Source organism: Cnephaeus nilssonii, assembly GCF_951640355.1.
Source record: "Cnephaeus nilssonii genome assembly, chromosome: 7".
In the NCBI taxonomy this organism is placed as follows: domain Eukaryota; kingdom Metazoa; phylum Chordata; class Mammalia; order Chiroptera; family Vespertilionidae; genus Cnephaeus; species Cnephaeus nilssonii.
The window spans coordinates 37,233,650-37,261,594 of NC_137078.1; the positions used below are offsets into that span (position 1 = coordinate 37,233,650).

Sequence of the window (27,945 nt, forward strand, 5' to 3'; positions counted from 1 at the left end):
TTAGAAGCATCGATGAGAGAGAAACATTGATCAGCTGCCTCCTGCACACCCCCTAATGGGGATGTGCCCGCAACCAAGGTACGCACCCTTGACCGGAATCGAACCTGGGACCTTTCAGTCCACAGGCCGACGCTCTATCCACTGAGCCAAAACGGTTTCAGCAGTTTACTCTCTTCTTAAAAGAAATATTTTTGAACTAAATTAGTCCAATCTAATATACTTGAAATCATGTGGAAAGCTTTATCAAATAAAAATTAATAACTATATTATATTTATATACATATATTTTAAATATTATAAAGGTTTCAACCTCTAAGCTTGGCAGGACAAAGTTGCTGAATACTTCTTAAGCAGAACCGGATTATTCAGCAGTGGAATTTTAAGATGGGAGCCCTCAAACAGCCTGCTTATTGGAGGGTGGGGTGGCATTTATACCTCCTAGGTCAAATGTATTACTTACTTTACTTTTTTCAATAAAGATGCCTACTTTAGTTGCTTAAAATATTAAGCTCCCTGTCTGTCATCGGTGACTGACACTATACTTTCCATCCGGAAGACAAAGCAGGTTGGGTGCTTATCGTATTAATAAATCAGCTTTTGCAATATAATCAAGGTCTCATATAAACTCAGTTATATAAGAAGCCAATATTTTATAAGTAATTGGGTTTAACAAAGTCCAAAATAAAATTTGCATAGATATGCAAATGTGCACTAGCCAAAAACAATACCATTTAAAAGTAAATTTTAAGCTTAATAAAAAGAAGAAATTTTAAAATCTCTTCCTCTACTATTTACAAAATAAACTAAAAGTTACTATTCAAGCATTAAATCTCACCATTAATAAGACACAATAAGTAAAAAGAGAGTTACTTTTACTTGATTGTGCCATGCCAGCATGGCCAAGGGTGAACCTGAGGAGGGGTGGTGAGGGATTGAAGAAAAAACAGACAAGAGAATACAGCTGGGGCTAAGTGGATCTCCTGTGCCTGGATGAGGACACAAAAGACCCAGCCTGCAAGCCAATGTTTTATTTTATAGTCTGATTTAAAAAAGGGTAAATTAACATGTATATAAATATTCTTGTTTTGGCAACACTTGCTGCACCTCCCACAGCCCATTAGCTACTTAAGAAGGAATTAGGGAGGGTTACAAGGTCAGGCTTAATTATGCTAGGAGAGCTCTGCCCTCCAAGCTGGGACTTGTTTGTGGCCCTGCCAAAGGTCAAGCCAAGGCTTAACCCTAGAGCCGCTCCCAACACTTGATATGTATGCATTGCAGTATTGGCCAGCCTACCTCTCTCCTATTGGTATTTCTGAAAAGTAACCAAGTTTGTTGCTCTGTTTAAAAGAAAGAAAAAGGTTTTTAAAAGAAACTACCTAAATGTGGCCTAGTAATTACTATGAGAGAAAAAACAGGAGGAGATTCCCTTCAAATATCTAGAAAACAGTAATTAAAAATAAATATATTAGGCCTCAAAAAGAAAAGTAAGTAACTTGCATTTTGCCTTACTAAACAAAGCTTATACATCTGCCTCAAGGGCCTCTAAAATCCCAACTTGAAAAGAAAAAAAAAGGGGAATAGCGAAGAAATCTCCTGTAAGTAAACTACATCAAGCTTTAATTAATTTAATTTTTTTTTCACTTTAATGCTAATGGCAAGACACCCATAAAATTACACTGGTGTCATAATAAGCCAAAGGAAAATAGTCTGGTTAAATGGAAAGATCCTAAGTCTGGTTTATGGAAAGATCCCCTTGTTAACATTTGGCCGAGGATATGCTTGTATATTTCCAGAAAACTCCTCCAACCCCATGTGGATTCCTGCAACGGATCTGAGAGAAGAACTGACCAGACTACTCCAACCACAGATAACAGTAACCCCAAGCAGCACGCTGACGAGACAGAGAAGAAACAGTCCAGAGATAATGGTTGATAAAGATGCCTTGCCAATCTAGCAGTCATCAGCTGTGCGTCGGTGCAGGTTGCCCTGGACAAAGTCAAAGAAGGTTAGACCTGCATAGTCATTGCCCACCATTTGTCCACCATCCAGAACTTGAATATCATTGCTGTCATGTCACAGGGGACAGTGATTGAGAAGGGAACCCATAAAGTACTGTTGGCCCAGTAAGGAGCCTACTACAAACTAGTTCCTTAAATGCCTGACAACAATTTTTAAAAGGACATGAAAGAACTCAATCCTTTTCATTGAATCTAAAAGTCTTAAAAGGACTCAAGCCTTGCAAATGGCACACACCTTTCTAAATTTATTAAGAAAACAAAAAGGGGGAAATGCTGAAACGACCATTTGCATATTAGCTCTTTATTATATAGAACTAGAGGCCCAGTGCATGAAATTTGTGCACGGAGGGGGAAGGTCCCCTCAGCCCAGCCTGCACCCTCTCCAATCTGGGACCCCTCAGGGGATGTCCGACTGCCGGTTTAGGCCCAATCCCTGGGAATGGGCCTAAACCGGCAGTCGGACATCCCCCTCACAATCCTGGACTGCTGGCTCCTAACTGCTCACCTGCCTGCCTGCCTGATCAACCCTAACTGCCTCTGTCTGCCAGCCTGATCTCCACTAACTGCCCTCCCCCCTGGCCTGGTCTCCCCTATCAGCCCCCCTCCTGCCAGCCTGGTCACCCCTAACTGCCCCCGCCAGCCAGCCTGGTTACTCCTAACTGAACCCCCCTGCCAGCCTGATCACCCCCAATGGCCCTCCCACAGGCTTGGTTATCCCTAACTGCCCCACCCCAAGGCGGGCTTGGTTGCCCCTAACTGCCCTCCCCTGCCAGCCTGATCACCCCCAACTGCCCCTCCTTTGCCAGCCTGGTCGCCCCTGATTGCCACCTCCCCGCTGGCCTGATTGCCACTCACTGCCCTCCCTGGGGCCTGGTTGCCCCAAGCAACCTGCTGTTTGGTCATTTGGTCATCCCTCACTGCCCCCCCCCCCCCCGCCAGCCTGATGGCCCCCAACTGCTACTGCACCAACCTGGGCAACCCAGCTGCCCCCCCCTTACCATCCTGGTCACCCTGTGCAGCTGGCTGTTCAGTCGTTTGGTCATCCCTCACTAACCCCGCTGCCGGCCTGGTCACTTCATGCAGCCTGTTTGGTCATCCATCCAGTTGTTTCGGTTGTGACAGCCCCTGGCTCTTTATATATATGGATTAGTACATCGTTTTGGTCATTTTGAATATATTTTCTTATTTTTTGTTGTTTTTCAAATATGTTTTTATTGTTTTTTAGAGAGAGAGGAAGGGAGCGAGAGATAGAAATATCAACAAGAGAAAAACATGATTGGCTGCCTCCTGTACTGGGGATTGAGCAGGCAATCCAGGTATATGTCCTGACTTAGAATCTAACAAGTGACCTCTAGGTGCTTGAGTCCAACCACTGAGCATTCTGGCCAGACTGAACATTTACAATTTCATTTGTATTTTTCTATTGCTTTATTTGAAACAGGCTCTCAAATTACACTGTCCTCATTCCCTCCCCCACCAAATCTGGATCCACCCTTGTATAAACAAGAAACCAACAATATGTAACAGAAGAATAGTGAGTTTGTCTGGGTTATAAAATCAAGAATTTTATACACAGTGTTTTTTATTTGTTTGCTTTTTGTTGTTGTCTTGCTAATGAAACAAAATTATGTTGAACAAAAATAATTGAACAAGTGAAAAAATTTAAGGAAAAGAGATTAAAAAACAAGCCTCTTTCCTCACAAAACTACCCAGCTGTCCCTTGGCTCACATTCAGCCTGCTGCTCTGCATTCCTTGTGGGTTCGGGAAACACAAGCCACCTGAGGAGGGACCAACCTGGAATTCTGAGCAGAGGTGTAGAGGAACCTCAACTTTCCTCCCAGGTCACCTGCTCTCCTGCCTCAGTTAAAAAAAAAAAAAAAAAGAGGATGAGGGCAGGGAGGGCCAGGGGAGACCCAATGATTCAGTTCTCAAAGAAGCGCATGGCCTTTCGATTTGGGTTCTTATCAACCCGACCCATAACTGCTTGGCTATAATATCTGGCAAGACTTTCAGCTTTTAAAGAGAACAGTCAGTATCTGGAGGAGCCAGACGCAGGAGGGACACGCGAGGAAAGAGCAAGGACAGCTGAGAACTTGTCCCCTGTCTGCTGCACAGGAGTCACAGAGACAAGTAAGTTGGCTCCTAGACTTGCTCTTCCAGGCCCATGTTCCTTAATATCATCATCAACAACAACAGGTGCCTAAACGCACACCCCACACTGGAAGCCCAGGCTTGGCACTAGAGGGCAGGGGACAGCGGGAGGCTAGTACTGGGCTTGGCTACTAGCAGCTCAGAGTCTCTGTTTGGATCAGAGGCCTCTCTGTGAAGCAACCTGCATTCATCCACCTTGTCTCCAGGGTGAGCTACCCCTCCGGCAACCTCCCAGGGCTACACATACAGCCCTCCATGGGGAGAGGAGGAATGCATCCTCCCTCAAATGCCAAAAGGGGCTAAACCCTTCCTGGGATGGATGGAGTAAACCCCATCCACTTGCAGAGGCTCCTGGTGGAGTCTCTCCCCCTGTCCCCCCTGGTCCTTCCTCAGACTGTCCCTGACCACCACCACATCACCTCCCCACCCCCACCTCCCCACCTCCAGGTACTGGAGAAACTGAGAGAAATGGTGGTCCATAATTTACAGGCAATTTAAATCTTAAGAGATTGACACAGATTCTTTTTGTATCAGCAATACTTAATATTCCAAAGGTAGCACAAAGCTCTGTTATATAGAATAATTCAATTTCATGCTCACTGATCAACTGTTAGAAATACCTATAAGATCTAATAGTGCTTGTTTACCAGGCATTGTTTCTCATGTGTGTTCCATATAAGAACCATCTCAAAATATCCTGTCATACTTGCTGAGAAGTCAAGGCTTGGGGTAGTTTTCACCATCACTTCAGATGACTGACTCTCCTGAGGAATAAACTTTGGAAACCATCTAATGCCACACAGGAGAACTATTTCATTTTACTTCTTTATTTGAACTTACCAGCTTTTGGATTGGGTATTCCAGCTTGCTTGCATTTAAAAAAAATTTTTTTTATGAAGTCATCTATTCTAACCAAAATTTTAAATTTTCAGTTGAAAAAGTAAACTCTGCAATTCCTCTCACTTATACTCACTATGATGAAAACAGTAAAGTAGGGCCTCACCCAGCTGTGGGACTCTGGAAGATCTGGGCACACCCTAAAACATGCTGGCTACTGCCTCTCTCCCTTGTCAGCCAAAAAGTAAAGAACAATGTCCTTTGATTCCAATTAAATGAATTCCTGCACCCATTAATTTATCTGGGTTCTGTAATGCTTTGGCCTATTGTGTGTTTTCTAATCTTTATTGTTGAAAGTATTACATAGGTTCCTCTTTTTCCCAATTGACCCCTTCTAGCCTGGACCTCCCCCTCCCCCAGGCCTTCACCACATTACTGTCTGTGTCCACTGGTTATACATATATGCAGACAAGTTTTTTGGTTAATCACTTCCCACTGGCCAACCCCCTCCTTCCCTCTGAGATTCCATAGACTGTTCCATGTTTACATGTTTCTGGATCTATTTTGTTCATCAGTTTCTTATGTTCTTTAAATTCCACGTATGAGTGAGATCATGTGACACTTGTCTTTCTCTGTCTTATTGTGTGCTTTTTAAATATATTTTTATTGATTTCAGAGAGGAAGGCAGAGGGAGAGAGAGATAAAAATATCAATATGAGAGAGAATATTGATCGGGTGTTTCTTGCACGTCCCCACTAAGGATTGAGCCCATAACCCGGGCATGTGACCTTGACTGGAATCGAACCCGGGATCCTCAGTCCGCAGGCTGATACTCTATCCACTCAGCCAAACTGGCTAGGGTTGTCCTATTATATTTTGAGAGGGAGCCACATTCTTCATCTCTTTATCTTCCTTTCAATATCTCCCCTCTTCCAGCCCTCTCCTGCTCTGGGATTCACTAAACTTGTCCTCCTCAAGGTCAAAGATCACATTTATTTCTCTTTCTCTGAGAGGCAGAGCTTCTGTGACCATCCTCTATAGAAACTCTATAGAAACTCATCTAATATACATATACAATACATGCTGCTTATTTGCTTTCTGTATTGTCTGTCTCCTCCCACTTGATTTTCTCATTATAATCCTTTTATGCATCACATGGGCAAGGTTGTTTTAAGGTTTATTTATAGATCAATATAATAATGTACATAAGGTCTGTAGCAGGCCTTGACACACTAGGCTAAACACTTATCTTTTAGAAACATACAAAATGTAGGAAACTGATATATACTCTCCAGGAGTGTAAAGCTGATATGCAAATGACCTCTGTAACCATTAGATATGACTTCAGGATCTTGTGTTGTACTGAGTTGTTCCTCTGTGTTAAAGCTCACCATGGCCTCTGAATATACCTTGATGGACCCCATCTGTCTGGTGGAAAATCAGAATAATCAGCTGACAGTAAACCAAACAGCACTGGAGATTCTAGACAAGATCTCTCAACCTGTAGTGGTGGTGGCCATTGCAGGTCTGTATCGGACAGGAAAATCCTACCTGATGAACCGGCTGGCAGGAAAGAACCAGGGTGAGTATTGTTCTGGGGTGGGGGCCATTTGCTTGGAGACAGTGATAACAGAGGCTGATCTTGCCACTCTCGTGGCTATCATTAAAAAAGACCTCATTCCTCCCGGTGAAGAAAACTTTTAAGTTTCATTGCTAGATTTATAACTTCAACCCCATCTGTCCACAAAATGTTGCTCATTTGTTCAGTAATAAAGAGTTCCCTAGCCCTATCAAAAATCCACCCATTAGTCAGCTCAGCTCCAGAAAGTATTCCCTTCCTTCCTCCTACAGCATTTCTGCTCTAAACTCTAGCATACAAACATTGTTCAATAGTTGCTGTTTTTAAAAAGGGATAGTAGGTAAACAAATAGCAGTGTATTCTGTATATCCCATATTTCAATGGGGCTACTATCCAATTGTTTGCTCCATTTCAAGGCAAAATTTTGATGAATTCTCTTTCTCTCTCTCTCTCTCTCTCTCTCTCTCTCTCTCTCTCTCTCTCTCTCTCAGTATGTGAACTCTTCTCTTTGTTGACAACTGTTTTACCTCCCAAAGCTGAGACCAATGACCTCCAATTATACCTTGCCTTTCCTTGCTGGGGTAATGGAAACTTCAGATTACTCTGGGTTAGTTAGAAAACAAACACTATCACATGTAGAAGAATGCAGACCACCTCAGGCTTTATATCCTGTATGTGGAACATAATCTGGATGTAGAAGTTGAATGGCTTCAGCCATGCTGAGTCAACCTCACCTAGGTATTTTATCATGTTCATTTCTATTCTTCATTGAAGGAGACATTGGAAGATGGCAGACGGTCAAATTCCTGGACTGTGGGACAAGATATATCATCAGTGGGTTACTTGGCATATACCTCACACCCTCTCCCACTGTGTGTTTAATTTCTCCCTTTGGAAAGAGGATCTAGAAAATCTCACAGATCCTTTCTCTTTTTCCCTCCATTTTGCCATCACTTGAAGCAGTGTGCAAAGAACTCATGATTTTTTAGAAGAGAAAAAAAAATTGAGGAAAATACAAGGATAAAGGGGAGGAAAAAATTCCAACAAATGCTGATGTATTATCCAGTTCCTGGCAGGACTCAGATGACCTACTCGGGGGTACTGAAGAGCATTTAATGGGGGGTGATTTACAAGGGCATAAGCACAACACAAAGAACCAATGTGGGATGAGGATGCATACAGAGAGTGGCAATAGCAATGGCCAGGTAGACTCTATAACTACTATAGCAGATGAGGCAAGCAAAAGTGGATAACGGAATGTGGCAAAGACCAGAGATATGGCATGGAAGGGGGTATGACCAAAGATAAAGGTATAGAGGCAATAGGACACCATGGCTCACTAGGGGGAAAGTGAAGAAAACATATGTCTGACCTCTGGTCTCCTTTTGATGCCTCCCACTGGTTGAACTCCAACAGAACCTGAAGGACAAGGGAGCTCTTCAGTGTCAGAAAGAATATAAAGGTCAAGCCATGGCTGGGGGGCTCAGTTGGTTGGAGCATTGTCCTGTACACCAAAAGGTCACAGGTTTGATTCTGGGTGAGGGCACATAGTAGGTTGTAGGTTCAGTCCCAGGTTGGAGCGTGTACAAAAGGCAGCAAATCAATGTTTCCCTCTCTCATGTCAAATTTTATCTATCTATCTATCTATCTATCTATCTATCTATCTATCTATCTATCATCTCCCTTTCTCTAAAATCAATAAACATGTCCTCGGATGAGGATTAAAAATTATATATATATATATATATATATATATATATATATATATATATATATACTAGAAGCCCGGTGCACAAAATTCGTGCACGGCGGGGGGTTGTCCCTCAGCCCAGCCTGTACCCTCTCCAATATGGGACTCCTGGAGGGATGTCCGACTGCCCGTTTAGGCCCGATCCCACCAGGATCGGGCCTAAACGGGCAGTCGGACATCCCTCTCACAATCCAGGACTGCTGGCTCCCAACTGCTTGCCTGCCTGCCTTCCTGATTGCCCCTAACCGCTTCTGCCTGCCAGCCTGATCACCCCCTAACCACTCTGCTGCCAGCCTGGTTGATGCTTAACTGCTCCCCTGCCAGCCTGTTTTCCCCCAACTTCCCTCCTCTGCCAGCCTGGTCACCCCTAACTGCCCTCTCTTGCAGGGTTGATCACCTCCAACTGCCCTCCCTTGCAAGCCTGGTCCCTCTCAACTGCCCTCCCTTGCAGGCCGGGTGCCTCCCAACTGCCCTCTCCTGCTGGCCATCTTGTAGTGGCCATCTTGTGTCCACATGGGGGCAGGATCTTTGACCACATGGGGGCAGCTATATTGTGTGTTGCAGTGATGATCAATCTATATATTACTCTCTTATTAGATAGGATAGAGGCCTGGTGCACGGGTGGGGGCCAGCTGGTTTGCCCTGAAGGGTGTCACAGATAAGGGTGGGGGTTCCCTTGGGGTGTGGGGCAGCCTGAGCGAGGGGCCTGTGGTGGTTTGCAGGCCGGCCACGCCTCCTGGCAACCCAAGGGGAGGCCCTGGTATCTGGAATTCATTTTCCTTCTACAATTGAAACTTTGTAGCCTGGAGCAGAGCCAAGCCTGGGGCTCCGGCAGCCATTTCTGTGGCAGTTAATTCACCTTCTACAATTGAAACTTTGTAGCCTTAAGCGGGTGAGCCCAGCCAGGGTGTGCGGAAAGCTTTGCTTCCCCTGTTGCCGCCGGCGACCCTGGCCTGCTCTCTCAAGCTCCATTCTGCCGCCATTTGTTTGAATTTGTTTACCTTCTATAATTGAAACTTTGTAGCTTGAGTGGAGGCTTAGGCCTGCAACGGCTATGGAAAGCTTGGCTTGCTCTGTTACCTGGGAAACCTTGCTCTCTGTGGCTGTAGCCATCTTGGATTGGGGTTAATTTGCATACTTGCCCTGATTGGCTGGTGGGCGTGGCTTGGCTGGTGGGTGTGGTTTATGTAGCGGAGTGATGGTTAATTTGCATATTACCATTTTATTAGAGAGGATATATATATACGTGTGTGTGTGTGTGTGTGTGTCAGTAGAGATTACATTAATTCTGTAATGAGACATAGCTTGAACTACTACTGATAGTATGAGGTAAATTGAGGATACAAAATGTTTCTTGAGAAAATCCTTAATATGTATAAACATTGGATAGGCTATTCTTGCTGAAATGAAAGCCACCTTTCTCCCAGCCTGGCACTCACATTCTGACAAGTTTAATCAATGTAACCCATGGGCAGCCTGGACTATCTGCTGTTACTCTATCCGCTTTCTCTTCTTCCTTTGCAGGTTTTCCTCTGGGATCCACAGTGCGGTCTGAAACCAAGGGCATTTGGATGTGGTGTGTACCCCACCCCACGAAACCCGACCACACTCTGGTCCTTCTGGACACTGAGGGCCTGGGCGATGTGGAAAAGGTAAGGCAAAGAGTCTTCTTTGTTCTTGATACTCCACTTACATTTTAATTTGCCACCTCAACTTTCACGATGTATTTCTCTAAGCTACACATTCAATTAGGAATAATGAGGCAAACTTCTAGTTTGTTGAACTTACTTTCTTGGTAAACTCAATACTTTGATTAAGAATAGATCTTTTTATTTTTACACGGGGGCAACAAGTACAAGTTAAATACTTATTGGACAGCTGCATTCAGGGCTTTGTGTTAGGTACTACAGATATGGCAGTGAATAAAGCACAGAACAAGAGCATAGTTGAGGATTAAGTAATATGCAGTGTTATCAGAAAATTGGGATCCTAACCCAGTCATTCCCAGAGGAAACTATAATCCATGGGACCTACTAGTTAAGTTGTAAGAGATTAATGGGGTTGGAGGTAGGACCCATGAAAATGGGTTACAGTGAAATAATTTACTTAAAAATCTCCAGAAAAGCTTCAGCTACCAGGAATATGTATTCTTTAAAGATGAATTTTGCACTGACTTCTCTAAAAACACTAATTAGACCCACCAAAAGCACTATTATGGGATAATATAAGTATTTTGTATTTATAGTGTTACTTGCAATTCAATCTTTTCTCCTTATTTATGTTAGCATGAGTCTAAGTTGAAAGTAACACTAATGCACCTTTGGCTTCCATTACTGAGAAGAAAAAAAAAAAAGATGGGGAGGGAGAATGAAATTAGAAAATCTGAATTTAAAAAGCCTCTAGTTCTGTGGATAGTTTCCTTCCCTCAAGGGCTAACAGTCCTGCCCCTCTGGTTTACATACGCATATTTCTAATTTACTGTAATTTTATTGGTGAGCTCCCTGATTCGCTCAGTCCTACAACATTGGGGGAGGCTTGATCTAGTCCACCTTCCACGATTGCTTCTGCCATCCAAGTGAAAAGCTACAGTGACCACATTTTAAATGTGTTAGCTTCTGCCATCTGGGGTGATTTTCTTGGTGTGATTTACAAAGTGCTGTCAGTAAAGGAGTGCTTGAGTTGAAGAGGGATCTGATGCAAGGACACATCCTGTGTAACTTAAGCTTTGACCAATAAATACTTTCTTGATCTCTACTTCCCAGTATAGTAAGTACTTGAGTCAGTCATCCATATACTGGGATCTAGGTGAGAAAAACCTTTGATTTAAGCTGGCTGGGTTACTAACCTTGGACTGTAAGAGATGGTTTTGAATGTACAATTTATAATATACAAACCTAACTTTTAAAACAGTTTTTGAACTAGTCAGTTGTAGCTCAATACCCATGTTTTTTTTAAGGAAGTAGTAGACCTAAGGAAATCCAAATCTGTTGTATTCCTACAGCGTTAGAAGAGGGTGCAAGGGCACTCTTTAACACCAAGGTCTTTTGATAAATGATGTTTTATCACACTTCTTCAAGAACTATAGTCTTCAATTGTGCATTCCAATTCTCTACATACTAAATGCTGAATAGTTTTTAAAGGAGCTCTTCACTGACATATTTCTTACAGTCTTCTATGTTCCAGGTTTGCTTATAAATGAGAGCCCTCTTTTGTATTATATAATAGCAATATTTTCCATGTTATTTTCCCAAAGAAATCCAATAAAACTCCAAAATGGTACTGGAAAATATTCAGTAGGTAGAAGAAAAAAAAATGCCAAAAGCTTTTACTTAAATGTTTTAATCACATTTAACATTGACATCACTTTGAAGAAACGTAAAATTTGTTTTTTATCTGAATGATGAAGATTTGTGGTTTTTAAAATTTAGATAATATTTAAAACGTAGAGGCCTGGTGCATGAAATTCATGCACTCAGGGGTGGAGGGTTCTTTAACCTGTCCTGCACCCTCTCGAAGTCCAGGACCCTTGGGGGATGTCCAACTGACAGCTTAGGCCCAGAAGTGAGCCTAAGCTGGCAGTCAGGCATCCTTAGTGCTACCGTGGAGGCAGGAGAGGCTCCCACCACTGCCGCTGAGCTTGCCAGCAGTGAGCCCAGCTTCAGGCTGAGCAGCCCTCCCCCTGTTGGAGTGCACTGACCAACAGGGGGTCGTTTCACTGTTCGGTTGAGACTTTTATTATATAGGATGGCATTATGATAATTCTGTACATGAACTTGTACTTTAACAACAGATCTGGATTGTTATCCTTGGCTTACTGTGTAATGAGTATTGTGTGGTTCACCTATGACTTTGAATAACTAGGGGTTCCCTTAAGTTAGCATTTTATTTGGATAAAAATAATTAGCCAGTCTCTGTTTTTCTTCCAATGCTTAATTAGAAGTGAAAGGTAGAGGCCCTCCAGAGTCAGCAGTTCATTTAAAAGTCCCTTTCTTAAAGGATGTCTCATGCTCTCGGGTTTTTTCATGGATTTATTTTTTAAGTACCTTCTCAGTCACTTGAGGTGAAATGCTTGGAGTAACTTTTCCACATTGGAGTTCCTCAAACTTAAAGTTTTTACTAGTTCTTAGTGTTTGGGACACTTAAGACTGTTGCCAAGTGGGTGCAATTCATACATTACAGGCCGAGAAGGCTTCGTGGTTTCCGACTGAAACACAAATTGGCTTCTGTAGCTTAAGGTTTCATTTCCCACCATTGTTCCATTTGTTTTAAATCACTTATTAAACTGGGCTCTCTTCAGGTTTTATTTTAGCTGTTGTTTATGTGATAAAAAACATAATCCTGTAATTTGACTTGAGCCATAATACACAATATTAGCTCATCTTATAGCTATCAAGCTTGTTTTGTGAAAAACAAACAAACAAACAAATAAAAACAACAGACTAAGACCTAAGTAAGTCTAGATTTAGCCAATTTAGGTGTAATTTGTATGTTAGTGATGGATTATATTGTAAGATGAGAGATAAATTGGGAAAATGTGCCTGTTGAGGGAAAGATTAGTGCATTTATACACTTAAACTTTTCATTACAGTGTTCACATCTTAGAATACAGGCATCATTTATAGTTTGGCTTTGATAATGTTTCTTTCATTAAGTTTATAGTAAGTGTATTTTAAAAAATACCTCTTTAACATTTTCATTTTATTTTTACATCTTTAAAGTAAAGTTTGATAAAAATGGTAGTTTTTTTACCCTGGTTGATGTAACGCAGTGGTTAGAGCATTGGCCTGCACACTGAAGGGTTAAGGTTTCAGTTTCCTGTCAAGGGCATGTACTTGGGTTGCAAGTTTAATCCCAGCCCTGATCCAGGTGGGAGCGGGTGGCAACTAATAGATGTGTCTCTCTCACATCTATGTCTCTCACTCTCTCTTCCTTTCTCTCTCTCTCTCCTTCCCTCCCTCCATTTTACTCATTCCACTCTTTCTAAAAAATCAATGGGGAAAATATCCTCAAGTGAGCATTAGCCAAAAAAAAAAAAAAGTACTTTTTAGATTTTTAGTTTTCATTTTAATTTTTAAAAATCAAATCAAACAAACAAAAACAATACACACCTAAGTCCCCTGCTTAATGCACTTTCTAGGATGACCCTAAGAATGACTTGTGGATCTTTGCCCTGGCCGTGCTTCTGAGCAGCATGTTTGTCTACAACAGCATGAGCAGCATCAACCACCAGGCCCTGGAGCAGCTGCAGTATCCTTCTGGGAATCAGACCTCCATGTGCCATGGCAATGTAACTGAGACAATTTTTGACGTTGTTGTTTCCTAATGTCAATAATCATGGTTGAAGGGAAAAGAATACAGGGTGAATAGGAATGTTAATAAAAATTGTTTCTGGGTGAGATCTGGAAATTTTGGTGGGGAGCATTTCTCATTCCTTAACTAAGATCCCAGCTATGTGACTGAACTAACAAAGCTAATCAGGACAAAGTCCTCTCCCAGCTCTGGTGAAGTAGATGACTCAGCCGAGTTTGCAAGTTTCTTTCCAGACTTTGTTTGGGTTGTACGGGATTTCACGCTGGACTTGAAGTTAGATGGACGCACCATCACTGAAGATGAGTACCTGGAGAATGCCTTGAAGTTGGTTCCAGGTATCAGAGGATGGTCTGAGTGGCGGAGGTTTCAGTGGGAGGTGTGATTAACTGAGCCCTGTTTCTCAGCACTTAAGGTCAATCTTTATTTTTTATTGAATTGAGGCCTGTGCTACTGGTGATATGTGTATGACAGGTGGGTATGGTTTTAGTTGTTATTATTACTGATAAAAACTCAAGTGACCAGAATTTAAGTTGACTGAGAAAATGTAGAATCCATTGTTGGACAAATGATTTTAGAAAAACTGACACCATGAAAAATAACTTAAAGGATTATAACCAGTGCTACAATTTTTTAAGGCTCAAATATTTGTGTTACTTATTAAGTTCAGAGCTCATCTACTAGTATTTCTATTTAGCAAAAAAATGCTCATTAGTATGGAAGGTGATAAACACAGAATCACAAACATATCAAATGACTTTATTTTTGAAATACATTTCGTGTTGTCTATTTTAATAGCTTGCATGGTTACATTCTTCATATAAAGGATATTTATATGAATGTTTCCCAAAAAAAGAATCATTGACATATCCTTTCTACAAGACTGTCAAATCCTTTATCATTTGTTTTTTATAACATCACTCTCTTTGTTCTATAGCCTCATACAATATTTTGAAATATTAAACTCCTAACACTGAGTACATTTAGCAGAGAGAATAATAGGTAGTACCTAAAAACATATTCATTTTTGCTTATTTAATAATTTATTTATTCATTCAAGCATCATTTATTAAACAGCTGATATATGCCTAGAATCACACTGTGTGACATTGTCACATTCAATATAAACTGATACAGAAAACAGATGAGGTCTCCAAATGGCATTAAGTTAACATTACTTTTTGATGATGTCTGCTAAAAAAAAAATCTATGAATGTATTTATATTGCTTGTATATTTTAACTCTGATTTTTAGGAGTTTGTCTTTACTGTTCAGAGTATTGTTTGTCCTTCACATGAAACTTTTCCCAGGAGTATCATAAATATCCTTATTTCTACCAGAAAAAAATCACTCTTACTTGAGCCCACATTTTATTTCTGACATGAGGTCCATAATATCAAAAGTATTTCTGACCATTTTCGAGATTAATCTATCATTCAAAAATAATAAACAGTTAAACCATTGGACACCATGGAAGGGCTAAGGAAAATAATCATAAATTTCTTCACTTGGGATAGATGCCCGCCTCCTGTCTTCTCCAGAAGTACTTTCTATGCTCCTGGCTCTGGAAATAATAAATAAATAAATAAATAAATAAATAAATAAATATTACAATTTCTATGCTTTGGTAGATTATTAGCATTAAATAAAAGGAGATTAAATGATTAAATAAAAGGAGACTTACAGGAACCAGTGTTACAGTGATGCAAAAATCCCTGGAAATGAATGTTTTCAACCTCCTTGACTAAAGACTGCCTCATCAGTGATTACTCTTTTTCTTTTCTATAGGTGAGGATCCCCAAATCCAGAAATCCAACATGCCTAGAGAGTATATCAGGAAGTTCTTTCCAAGGCGGAAGTGTTTTGTCTTTGAGCACCCTACAAATGACAAAAAAGTATTACACTATATGGAGGAGATGTCAGAAAACCAACTAGAATGGAATTTTCAGGAGCAATCCAAAAATTTCTGTCAATATATCCTTACACATGCAAATACCAAGACTCTAAGAGAAGAAATCATTGTCACTGGAATTGGTGAGTCTTCATTGTTATAGCAAGTTTCTCTGCAGTTCACTGTGTGTGATTGCACTTGAATTTGTTAGTAATTTTGTTTCCTTCCCTATGTGATGTGGAAACCCAGACATTCATGCCACACATAGACATGCAAGTTTTTCATTAAAGTTTCCCTATATGAGGGATTGTTGAAGCCTACTGTATCTCATGAAATTAATACACTAATGACATAATCACAAGCTGCTGTTAAGGAGGGGAATCTGCATGATGATGATAAGACCAATGAGATGGGTGTGTCTTGTTGAGGATACACAAGATATTTTGAGAATTTACACCAGTTAGAAAAAATATATAGCAAAACATAAGCTTTTGAAATCTTATTAGCGTTTGAGAAGAAATTTTAACTATAGCCTTATGTGCAGGGATAGATTCACAGGTATGCCAACTGGGTAGACACACAGTGCCCTATGCTGAGTTGGGCCCAGGTTTGGTTTAATGATTGTGTCACTGTCCTGAAATTCTTGATTTTTTTAAAGTGACCCCACATTCAGTTTAGAATAGTGCCCACAAATTACCTACTTTACTTACCTATAAGCTAAACTCATTTTATAACTTCAATGGGAAATTATTCTAGGAAATTCTTGAATGTGTTGGATGAGATTATTATTTTCATACTAGAATGTGATGAATCCATAAATAAAAAAAGAGTGAATAGACAGTAATGTCATTATTAGAAAGTAGACACATAAAAGTAAAAGGAGGAGGCAACAAGGATGAAGACAAGGAGGAATATGGGGAGAAGAAAAAGAAAACAGAACACTTCATTTCAGTAAAATTGTTGCGATTTTTAGAATGCTGATCTTGAACGCTTGTAAAACAGTGAGAACTTCCTTTTAATTTCCTAAATATAATGTGTCATTCAGGGCTAGGGACTCTGGCAAAAGCCTATGTGGATGCCATCAACAGTGGAGCAGTGCCTTGTTTGGAGAATGCAGTGACAACTCTGGCTGAGCAAGAGAACTCAGTGGCTGTGCAGAAGGCAACCGACCACTACAGCGAGCAGATGGACCAGAGAGTGAGCTTCCCCACAGACACGCTGCAGGAGTTGCTGGACCTGCACACAGCCTGTGAGAGGGAAGCCATTGCAATCTTCATGGAGAACTCCTTCAAGGATGACAACCAGGTGTTCCAGAAGAAGCTTATGGTAAGACTAGAGGCCCGGTGCATGAAATTTGTGTGCGGGGGAGTGTGTCCCTCAGCCCAGCCTGCATTCTCTCCAATCTGGGACCCCTCAAGGGATGTCCCACTTAAACGGGCAGTCGGACATTGCTCTCACAATCCAGGACTGCTGGCTTCCAAGTGCTCACCTGCCTGCCTTCCTGATTGCCCCTAACCAATTCTTCCTGCCAGCCTGATCACCCCCTAACCATTCCCCTGCCAGCCTGTTTGCCCCTGCCAGCCTGTTTGCCTCTAACTGCCCTCCCCTGTAGGCCTGGTCACCCTTAACTACTCTCCCCTGCAGGCCTGGGTCCCCCCAAACTGCCCTTCCCTGCCGGCCCAGTCACCCCCAACTTCCTTCCTTTGCCAGCCTGGTCACCCCTAACTGCCCTCCCTTGCAGTTGGTCCCTCCCAATTGCCCTTCCCTGTCAGCCATCTTGTGGTGGCCATCTTGTGCCCACATGGGGGCAGCAATCTTTGACCACATGGGCAGCCACCTTGTGTTGGAGTGACAGTCAATTTGCATATTACTCTTTTATTAGATAGGATATCTTAGCTTACATCCTTCCTGAAAACTGCCCTTTTATAATGATTCCTAGACTCCCTTTTTGTGACTCCTGAGTTCACATGTTTCTAACTGTGGAATGAGCCTGGATTGTTCTGAGTGACTGGCCTCTATAGAATACTGTACATACTTTTTCTAAAAGATTATTTTTTATGTTCTATTGTTGCAAAACAAAAGATCATGTGCTTAGCAGTGTACAAAAGCACACAGTTCTTCAGGTCAGATTCCAGAACAAGATATGGGTGCCCTCTTCAGTGTACCACATGCTGAAATCAAGGTTCAAATGGGCTTATATGATCAAATGAAGGTTCTGGGAAACTCCCCTCCACCTTCAAGCCAGCAATGATTCATCATATCTTTTTGTATTGTTTCTAATTTCTGTGACTACCTACTCTGCCATCAACTGGAGAAATCTTCTTTTAAAGGGCTCATGTAGTTAGGTAATGCCCACCTGAAAATTTCTATCTTAAAATCAAGCTGGGCTGTATAACATAATCTAATCATATGATTAATACTCATCACACCCATGGATCCAAGAACTCTGTAGGGAGTGCACACCAGGGGAGAGAACTCTCAGAAGACATCAAAATTCTACTCACTATCAGCACCTGCACTGAAAGTTTGTCTTTGAGTGTTCCTTTGTCTATTTTACAGGTTACAAAAATCTCTCAGTTCATATAGAATAAAACCAACTTCATTAAAATGTTGAAGTACAGCAAATATATTTTGCTTCTATATTTTTGCACAATCAAATCCTCATTGAAAAAAATTATGAGCAGTTTAAAACTCTGTTCAGAGACCGCTGAACTCATTAGTGGGCAATTGATTTGCTATGCATATATTTTATCCATAGCAACCCAAGTTTGTAGAAGAAAGTCATATTGAAGTCTCTATTGGTCAACCCTACTACCGATAAAGGAACCATGCATAAAACTGGGTTGCACATTTGAACAATGCTAGGGAGTAAATCCTACAACTTCTCATCCAAAGAAAAATAAATGTTTATAACTATACTAGTGGCCCAGTGCGTGAATTTGTGCACATTGAAAGAAAGTAATTAGAAGAAACATACCACTATTCGCCCTGTCTCTATAATAAATGTGTCAACCAAATTCATGATTGACAATGACAGAGTGAAACACACGCATGCGATTGATTGGCACCAGTGAGTGCTCTATATGTATCGTGCATGCACAAGTCAACTTAGCCTTTTATATATAGAGAATGAACTTGCTTAATTAGACCTGCTTTCTGATGTAGCTAAATTTTTTCCAGCCCAGTGAAGCACCCCAACTTCTCTTTCAGTAATTGTCAGCAACACAGCAGTAAATATCAACATGAAGCAGATTATTGTTGTAGATTTTGCAAAGGGTAAATGAAATATTTAACTGCAGCAGTGTTTGACTATATTCTGCACAGTGAGAAAACTTGAAGTCATTTTCAAGGTCCACCATTTCTTACTTCTTTTCAGATGGGTCGAGTTTCTAAGCTTTCTAAATCTCTGTTTTCTGGCTAATGAAAAGAAAATAGGATTCCACCGAGTCTCCTATCTACCTACTCCAGGATTTCTGGGAGGATCAAATGAAATAAAGCATGGGAAAACACTTCACAGACATTTGGTTAAAGTGTGAAATGTTTCCACCTGGCTATAAAGCCTGGGCTGAAGAAACTCCAAGGAGGCTAGTTGTTGCTAGGGAGAGGAAGCCAGGCATTGCTAAGTGATGTCATTACCCAGATGGACAGTTAGCATATTGGTTTTTTATATAGAGAGAGATAGATAAAGTGAGGGATGTTAATGACTTATTGTGGTGATCACTTCACAATGTATACAAATAATAATTCACTAACTTGTATACCTGAAACTATTATAATGTCATGTGTCAATAATATATCAACTTGGGGGGAAGGCACCATGTCTACAGACCTCATAATTTCACAGGGGTTGAGCCTGAGCCAAAGTGAATAAGGGACTTTCCATATGATGCCTGGTCATTCCAATTCCCAGTCCGCTCTGATGCCATCACACTCCTTTATTTATTTATTTATTTATTTATTAATTTTTTAAATTTTTTCAATTACAGTTGACATACAATATTATATTAGCTTCAGATATACAATATAGTGATTAGAAATTTATATAACTGAAAGAGTTATCGCCCCAATAAGTCTAGTACCCTTCTAGCACCAGACAAAGTTATTACAGTATTATTGGCTTTATCCCCTATACTGTACTTTAAATCCCAGTGACTGTTTTTATATTGATAATTTGTACTTCATAATCCCTTTTCCTGTTTCCCTCATCATCCCAAACGGCTTCCCATTTGGCAATCAACTTGTTCTCTATATTTATAAGTTTGTTTCCATTTTGTTTTTACATTTCCTTTGTTTTTTAGATTCCACATAAAGTGAAATCATATGGTATTTGTCTTTCTCTGTCTGCCTTCTTTCATTTAGTATAATACCTTCTCAGTCCATCCATGTTGTCACAAATGGCAACATTTCATTCCTTTATATGGCTGAATAATAGTCATTGTATATATGTACCATTTCTTTGCCAATTACCTATTGATGGACACTTAAGTTGCTTTCATATCTAGGCTATTGTAAATAATCCTGCAATAATGTAGGAGTGCTTATACCTTTTCAAATTAGTGTTCTGGATTTCTTCAGATAAATATCCAGCAGTGGAATTGCTGGGTCATACAGTAGTTCTATTTTCAGTTGTTTGAGGAGCCTTCTCACTGTTTTCCATGGTGGCTGCACCAACTTAAAATCCCACCAACAGTGCATGATGGTTCCCTTTTCTCCACATCCCTGCCAACACTTGTTGTTTGTTGATTCATTGATGATAGCCATTCTGACAGGTGTGAAGTGATATCTCATTGTGGTTCTAATTTGCATTTCCCTGATGACTAGTGATATTGAGCATCTTTTTATGTCTTTTGGCCCTCTGTATGTCTTCTTTGGAAAAGTGTCTATTCAGGTCCCCTTTCAATATATTGTGTGTGTGTGTGTGTGTGTGTGTGTGTGTGTGTGTGTGTGAGAAATTGTATGTTCCTTAAAAATTTTGAATATTGATCCCTTATCAGATTTATCATATGTTATTGGCGAATATCTTCTCCTGTTCACTGGAGTATTTTTTTGTTTTTGTTTTTGTAGATGGTTTCAAACAATTTAGTTTGATGCAGACACATTTCTTTTTGTTTGTTTGTTTGTTTCCCTTGCTTAAAGAGACGCAAATATATATATATATATATATATATATATATATATATATATATATATATATATATATAACTAAGAGTGATGTCAAAGACTTTACTGCCTATGATTTCTTTTAGGTTTCATGTCTTACATTTCAGTCTGTAATCCATTTTGTGGTTTTGTTTTTTTTTTTTTTGTATGGATCTGTTCAGTTTACCCAACACTATTTACTGAAGAGACTGTCTTTACCCCATTGCATATTCTTGCTTCCTTTGTCAGACATTAATTGACCATATAGGGGGAGGTTTATATCTGGTATCTCTATTCTCTTCCATTGACCTTATGTGTCTGTTTTTATGCATGTACCATGCTGTTTGGGTTACTATAACTTACTGTATATTTTCATATCAAGTAGCATGATACTTCCCATTTTGTTCTTCTTTCTCAAGATTGCTTTGCTTATTCAGGTCACTGCTTATACCGGACTTGGAGTTGCTTAGCAAGAGCAAGGGCATGCCAAGGCCAACCACTGCTTTGTGGGTGTTTCTAGGCCTTTCAAAGATTTTAAGACAGTGTTGGTGTGAGCTAAGACAGGCCGCTTGTGTGGAAAACCTACTGGAAGCAATTGGACCAGGTAAAAACTGGTTGGAGTAGTGTCTCAAGGAATTTCCAGTGTAATCCTATCTAATAAAGAGGGAATATGCTAACTGACCTTCACTCCATCACATAGATGGCTGCACCCAAAGCTGAGGCCAAATTCCCATAAGGAGCCTTAATGAGCAATCAGCAGGGATCTGAGGCTATGCCCTCCCCTGCCCCCGTGGGGCTTGACAGGGGACCTCATGCCATGTCCACCACGGGGCAGGGCTTGACAGGAAATCTCAGGCCATGCACCCCACCTGACAGGGCTTGACAGGGGACCTCAGACCAAGCCCCCCACCCAGCAGGGCTTGACAGGGGACCTCAAGGTGCACTTCCTGTTCTGGTGCTGGGCTAGGGGACCTCAGGCTGCTCCCCCCGCCCCAGCGCCAGGCCGGGGGACCTCAGGCAGTGCCCCCCACCCGGCGGGGCTTGACGGGGGACCTCAGGCCATGCCCCCCCACCCAGCACTGGGCCAGGGGACCTGAGGCTGTACCCTGCTGCCTGGCTGGGATTGACAGGGGAACCTCAGGCCATGCTCCCCACCCAGCGGGGCTTGACAGGAGACCTGAGGCTGTGCCCCCCTGCTGGTGGGGCTTACCCAGCAGGGACTGGCCGGGTCTGGGGTCTGGATCTATCCCAATGGGGGGGGGCAGCTGTGTCTGGGTCTCACGCGATTTTGAGGTGCATGTGGGTGGGTGGGAAATTGACTCTGGATCCTGTGGTGAGCCCCAGACTCTGACAGGAGGAAGGTTTTCATATACATTTTACTAATTTTCTTTCATCTCTGACACTTCTATTATAGAGAAAGGGCAAACAACAATATTAAATTATTTCCTCTAGTTAATCCCCTTTTAATTTCATGCACCGGGTCACTAGTCTATATAAATAAAAGCCCAGTGACCAAACGGTGAAATGGTCAGAACTACCGGAATGACTGGTCGCTATGAGTTCCACTGTGGCGGCCAGCTGGCCTGATCCAGGACCTGACCAGCACCCCCCAACTGCCTGCAGCCCTTCTCTCCAACCGGCCCTGCCCCTGATCTGGACCCCCCACCCTGATTGGGGCTGGGCCAGCGGCCCCACCTTGATTGGGTCCCCCCACCCTGATCAGTGGTGAGACCAGCCGGCCAACCGCCTGCTGCTTTTCCCCTGAGCTGTTCAAACTCCTGGGGTCCCTGATAGGCCTTGCAGAGGAATCCCACCCATGCATGAATTCGTGCACCAGACCTCTAGTATAAATTATGTTAGCCATGTTATTGGAGAGCTCAAATTTGGTGCCCACTTGTGTTTTCCAGCTGGGTGGGGAGAGTGCTTATCAAAGCAGCAATGGGCACCGGCCCCCACTTCTCCCCAGAGAGAGCCACCCTGACCTCTGCCCCTGCACCCTAGCCCTGACACTAGTCAATTACATTCTTCCCTGTATGCTGCCCTGGAAAGACAAGGGCAAGTGAGTTTGTGAGCAAGTGAGTCCTTTCCTAAGCCCCTCAAAGGGAATGCCTGAGACTCCCAAAGCCCTCCTCATTCATTCACAATCTCTCCAGGTTTTCACAGACAGACATTGTGGGAATTCCTCTTCCTGATACTGGTTCCTTGAAGTGGGAAACCGAGTGTGGGCTGGGACCCATCATTCCACAGGAGGGCACTCAGCTATCCCTGCTGAGCTATCCTTCCCAATTCTTAATTGCCACACATAAGTGTGAGACCTGTGCCTCCTACCAGTCTTATGGTGGCATCTTCTTTATATTTTCCATTATAGAACTTCTTTTCAGCTAGTCTACAGATGGTTCTTGATGGTTGTTCTATAATTTAGTTGTAAATTTAATGTGGTCCTGGAGGAGATGAGCACAGCAGTTACCTACTTCACCATCTTGACCGCAAGTAAGACAGCTTCTTACAAGAGGATCACAGTTGGACCTTCCCTACTTACAACTTCTTTCCTTTGGGTTTCTCCACATTTCCATGACAGGAAACCATAACCATGAAGAAGGAGTATTTCTTGCTGCAGAATGAAGAGGCATCTGGCCAATATTGCCAGGCTCAGCTTAAGCAGCTTTCAGAGCCCTTGATGGAAAGTATTTCAAGAGGAACTTTCTCTGTGCCTGATGGATACAAGCTCTACTTAGAAGCAATGGACAAGCTGGAACAGTCCTATAACATGGTTCCCAGGAAAGGAGTGAAGGTGAGATATAAAAAGAGGGGAGAATGTAGGGTACTGGGGTTAAAGGGTCTTTGTGGATTCTTTTTAAAAATCTAAGACCACACCACACCATATATGGAGAAAAAGCAAAGCATGGCAAGACCTACATTTTTGTTTTTTATATCCATAGTAAGTTAGACACTTTTACATAAACCAGAAATATTTCTTCCTAAATATGGGATTTATTATCATCCAAAATCTAGATGAAATAGAACATTTGTTTTATTTAACAAACAGTGTAATAGTTTTGTGCTAAGTATAGGAGATATATAATTAAAGAAACAACATTCTCAAAAATCTTATGACCTTACTGAAAAGGGACATATAAATAGTCAATTGGATCTGATGGGATATGGTCATCATATAAGTATACACTGATAGTGATGCTGATGAAGATGATGATAATGATGGTGATGCCTAACATATATTGAGCACTCACTTTCTATTACACGTATCATCTTAGGTGCTGTGTTTGGATTATCAATTTATTAGAATAATATCATCCCCGTTATACACTTGAAAAATGAGATGCACTGAGAAGCTAATAAGTTTCCTAAGAGCAGACAGACAGCAAGTGGTAGAGCTGGTAGGGAAGGTCTGTGTACCTGGCAGCCATTCAAATCTCAGAAGGAAGTTTAGCAAAGCTTCCTGGAAGAGGAGGGAGAAGCTACAAGTTGAAGTATCAATACATGCTACCTGAGTAAAGAAAGAGTAGATGAGCATCCAGTCAGAAGAAAAAGAAAGTGCACTTATTGCAAACAATGCAGGATGAGTGTAGAACTGTACATAAGCCTGGATGTCTGGAACCTGGGGTGGCTGGTGGCTGGCATATTAGGATAGGAAGCTGGAGAGATAGGAAAGAGGTTGCTATTGAGGGTTTTAGTCTAACTAAAGAGGTTTGAATTTTTTAATGAATTTTTTTTTAGTTTAAGAGAGAGAGAGAGAGACATCAGTTGGTTGCCTCCCACACATGCATGGACTGGGGATAGAACCCACAACCTGGGTATGTGTCCTGAGTGGAAATCGATCCCACAACCATTTGGTGTAAGAGTGAAAGCTCCAAACAACTGAGCCACATGGGCCAGGGCTGGGATTTTTATTGTGACTGTGGAAGGAAGGGAACCACTGTGGGATCCTAAGAATGATGAAGAATTTACAGAGTCAGTTCCTCCTTTTTTTTCTTTTTTTTTTTTTTTTCAGGCACATGAGGTCCTCCAGAGCTTTGTACAATCACAGGCTACAACAAAGGAATCCATCCTGCAGGCAGACAAAGCCCTCACTGCTGGGGAGAAGGCTCTAGCAGGTACAGGTCAGGGCTCTGATCACAGATGGGAGGGGAGGTTCCTGCAGTGCCTTGCAACAGGTGTGAGAGCAAAACCCTCCTGAAACAAGGCGCTTCCAGTTCTGTTAAACAAGTCAACTAAACTGAAACTAACCAGGGGAATTCTGGTAGCTTAATCGGCCAATTAATGCCTTTCCATCACATTCTCCTTACCATTTTAAAGTCCCTTTAGTCTCTGAGCTCAGGAGGGTACAGCTGAGCATAAATTATTTTCTTTCCTCTGTAAAACTCTTGGGGAACAGCTGAGCATGCCAAGAATCAGGAAGCTGAGAAGGAACAGGAGCTGCTAAGACAGAAACAGAAGGAACAGCAGGAAAAAATGGATGCTCAAGACAAAAGCTTCCAGGAACACCTAGTCCAACTGAAGGAGAAGATAAGGAGACAAAGCGAAAGCCGCCTGAGGGAGCAGGAAAGAATGCTAGAGCACAAGCAGAAGGTAAGTCCAGGTGGGGTCAGGGCAGTGGATAGATGACAATCAATCACCTGGGTCCTTGTGAAGGGGAGGACAAAACACTTAACTGAAGTCATAAACCCTGAAGGAAACCCAAAGGCTTGTGAGTCAGTGAAATGCCAAATTAATCGGGTCATTCTAAAGCCCTAAGTCTATGATTCGGCACCTTCTGTGGCATTAGAGTCTGCAGGGTGCAAATGACATGTCGCAGACTCCTGAACGGGCTCATTGTGCCCCCAAGAGAATAGGACATTAGTCCTGTAGTCCTAGTCCTTAGGATGTTTGCTACAACTATCAAAGAGACTTCAAGTAGATCCATCTGGTGAAAGATGTCAGATTGTGCCTGATATGCTATACAGGATGCAGAAAGCTCTAATGTTTGCTGCATTTGTTGCCAGATCTGCCTGATTTGTTCTGTGCACCCAGAGTAAAATGCGTGCTCTGTCCCAATCTGGAGTTTTATAACCAGTGTTCTATAGAGTCAGAAATTCCCATTATATGTTACATGTGTGTAGTCATTGTACTTCAATGGAATTGAGAAATAATTTGAATTGAACCTCCTCCAAACTTCCCAAAGAGCATCCTCAGGGCTGGAACAGTTTCCAAGCATAGTTGTCAGGCCTGACCCAACCCAGCTCCTCCCTACCCCCAGTGAAATCACACTGAGGGATCTTAGAAAGGCATAAAGCATGGATACTCCCACTATGAGGTCCAAATATTTGGAAATTTTTGGACAAATGTATTAAAGAGCATCTAAGTTAGTAGAAAAATAGAACATGTGCTTAGCTGTTGCAGTTGTTAAATACCAAGTGCTGCTAATTGGAATTTTCAAAAGGGAATTCTCTCCTCTTCTACAGATTCAAGAAGAACTACTTATTGAGGGATTTGAAAATGAATCTGAGAAGATGAGGAAAGAGATAAATCAACTAAAAGAAGAGATTCAAGAAACTGAAAACATCTGGCCTTCAATCTTTGTAGAGCTCTTTTATATGGCAGCCAGCGTACTACTCGAGCACTCCCTGGTCCAATGAAGAAAAAGGCCAGTTTTCTTTTTTAGAAAGGCTGAGAATGTTTAGGAAAGATATTATAAAGGGCTCCTTATGTTATAATAGCATAACATTGTGGCTCATTTTATTAGTATGTGTGCCATGGTAGTTTTGCCCAAGAAAAGTTTAAAAATAAAGAGTGATTGCCAAATAAATACCAGAATTTGATGTACAAAACAAAAGGAAAAAACAAGCTCACTTTTGATTGAATTAATTAACTTAAAGAAATGAAAAACAAGGTAGAATAGAAGATGATTTATTCATAGTAAATGTTTAAGAAAGGCAGAAAGACAAATGGTATGATGAGGAAAATATTGGCAATCTGTATTATTATTATTTCTTTTATTTCGTCAGCTATAATGATCCTTATGAATGTGGGAGCAAAGAGCAACAAATACATTTTTTAAATGGGCAAAAGTGTAAGAGATAAAACATTTAACTTTACTGATTATAAAGATATGCAAAGTAAAAGTAGAAGGCAGTTATGTCATCTGTCAGAAGGACATTTTGATAGGACATTAGGTAGGCAAAGGTTTCAGGAACCTGGCAGTCTCTCCTGTTTGCTAGGGACAATGCAAACTGTTGCAAATACACATCAAAATTTTAAATGCTCAACAGAAAGAGTCTAATTATTACGGCAAGAAACAGAAGTTGCAAGATGTGCATCTTTGTTGTCCTTTGGGCCTCTCAATAGGTCCTGGGATTTCTCCCTAATTTATGTTCAGATATAATGTCTACTAGGATGTCGATTGGAATCATCTCCAAGTTCCTGCCTCACATTTATAAAGGTGGTGAATTAGAAGGAAAAATTTTTTTCAGGGTCAGCTCAACACTTTAAGAATTCTGTTCAGTGGTGTAGGGCTTAAGACCTTTGTGGTTAGAGTGAACTGCTTGTAATTCTGGACCCTTGCACACAGGACACAGACTTCTTAAAGACCCGGCTGCTCACCCTGTTCCCTTTATTTGCCAGCTTCTGTTCCTCTTCACCCATTGCTATTTCCTGGTTTCCTGAGATTGCATCAGGTTTCTTCCTTGGGCTAAATGTTGTGCTGTGATCTCCCAGCTACCACACTTTTATATAATTGCAAAATTAAAATGATCTGTTTACAACTGTCTCTCTTACTACCTCGTGATCTCATCTACTTGATGATCTTCGTCATTGTATATTTGGCTCCTACCACATACACACCAGGTGTTCAAAAAATAGGGGTGATTCTATGAGCTGCCATCCAACAGGGCCCCAACTAGCATTTTCTTACTATATTAATTGCTCTCTAGGTTCTCAAAATAAAGGACACAGCTTTAGGAACTAGTGAAGTATGGACTTAATGAGGCAGAAAGGATATGCACACCCATCTGAACCTGCTGCCCTGCTCTCTCTGAAGGACAGGACCCTCCATGTGCTCTGGGTTCTTCAAGCTTCTCTCCCATGACAATTACCCAGCAATGATGTCACCACCTTTGACTCAAAGTGCAGTTATGATATTTAAAATAGTAAAGAAAGAGGCAGTATTTTGTATTCTCATTTGCACCATAATTCTTGTGTGCCTTTAAGGTGCTTCTATTGAAAGAAAACTATGCTTTTGCTATGAAGATCAATTTCTCATTGAATATGATGCCCACA

The 27,945-nt window shown here is 41.5% G+C and overlaps 1 protein-coding gene across 1 annotated transcript; it reads left to right on the forward strand.

Annotated features, from left to right (window-relative positions):
- The first annotated feature begins 4,052 nt into the window (after nt 1–4,052).
- LOC307103648 (guanylate-binding protein 7-like) lies at nt 4,053–27,401 on the forward strand. The gene is made up of 11 exons (XM_079778094.1): nt 4,053–4,149; nt 6,394–6,589; nt 9,861–9,988; nt 13,474–13,583; nt 13,785–13,981; nt 15,432–15,677; nt 16,580–16,860; nt 23,252–23,464; nt 24,683–24,785; nt 25,067–25,260; nt 26,133–27,401. The coding sequence occupies exons 2-11, from the start codon at nt 6,400–6,402 to the stop codon at nt 26,304–26,306; spliced, it is 1,836 nt and encodes a 611-aa protein (XP_079634220.1). The 5' UTR covers nt 4,053–4,149; nt 6,394–6,399; the 3' UTR covers nt 26,307–27,401.
- The last annotated feature ends 544 nt before the right edge of the window (nt 27,402–27,945 follow it).

Coding starts and splice junctions, on each gene's coding strand:
- LOC307103648 (XM_079778094.1), top strand. CDS start 6,400: ATGGCCTCTGAATATACCTTGATGGACCCCATCTGTCTGGTGGAAAAT. Junction 13,584..13,784: donor CAGGCCCTGGAGCAGCTGCA/GTATCCTTCTGG, acceptor CTAAGATCCCAG/CTATGTGACTGAACTAACAA. Junction 25,261..26,132: donor TGCTAGAGCACAAGCAGAAG/GTAAGTCCAGGT, acceptor CCTCTTCTACAG/ATTCAAGAAGAACTACTTAT.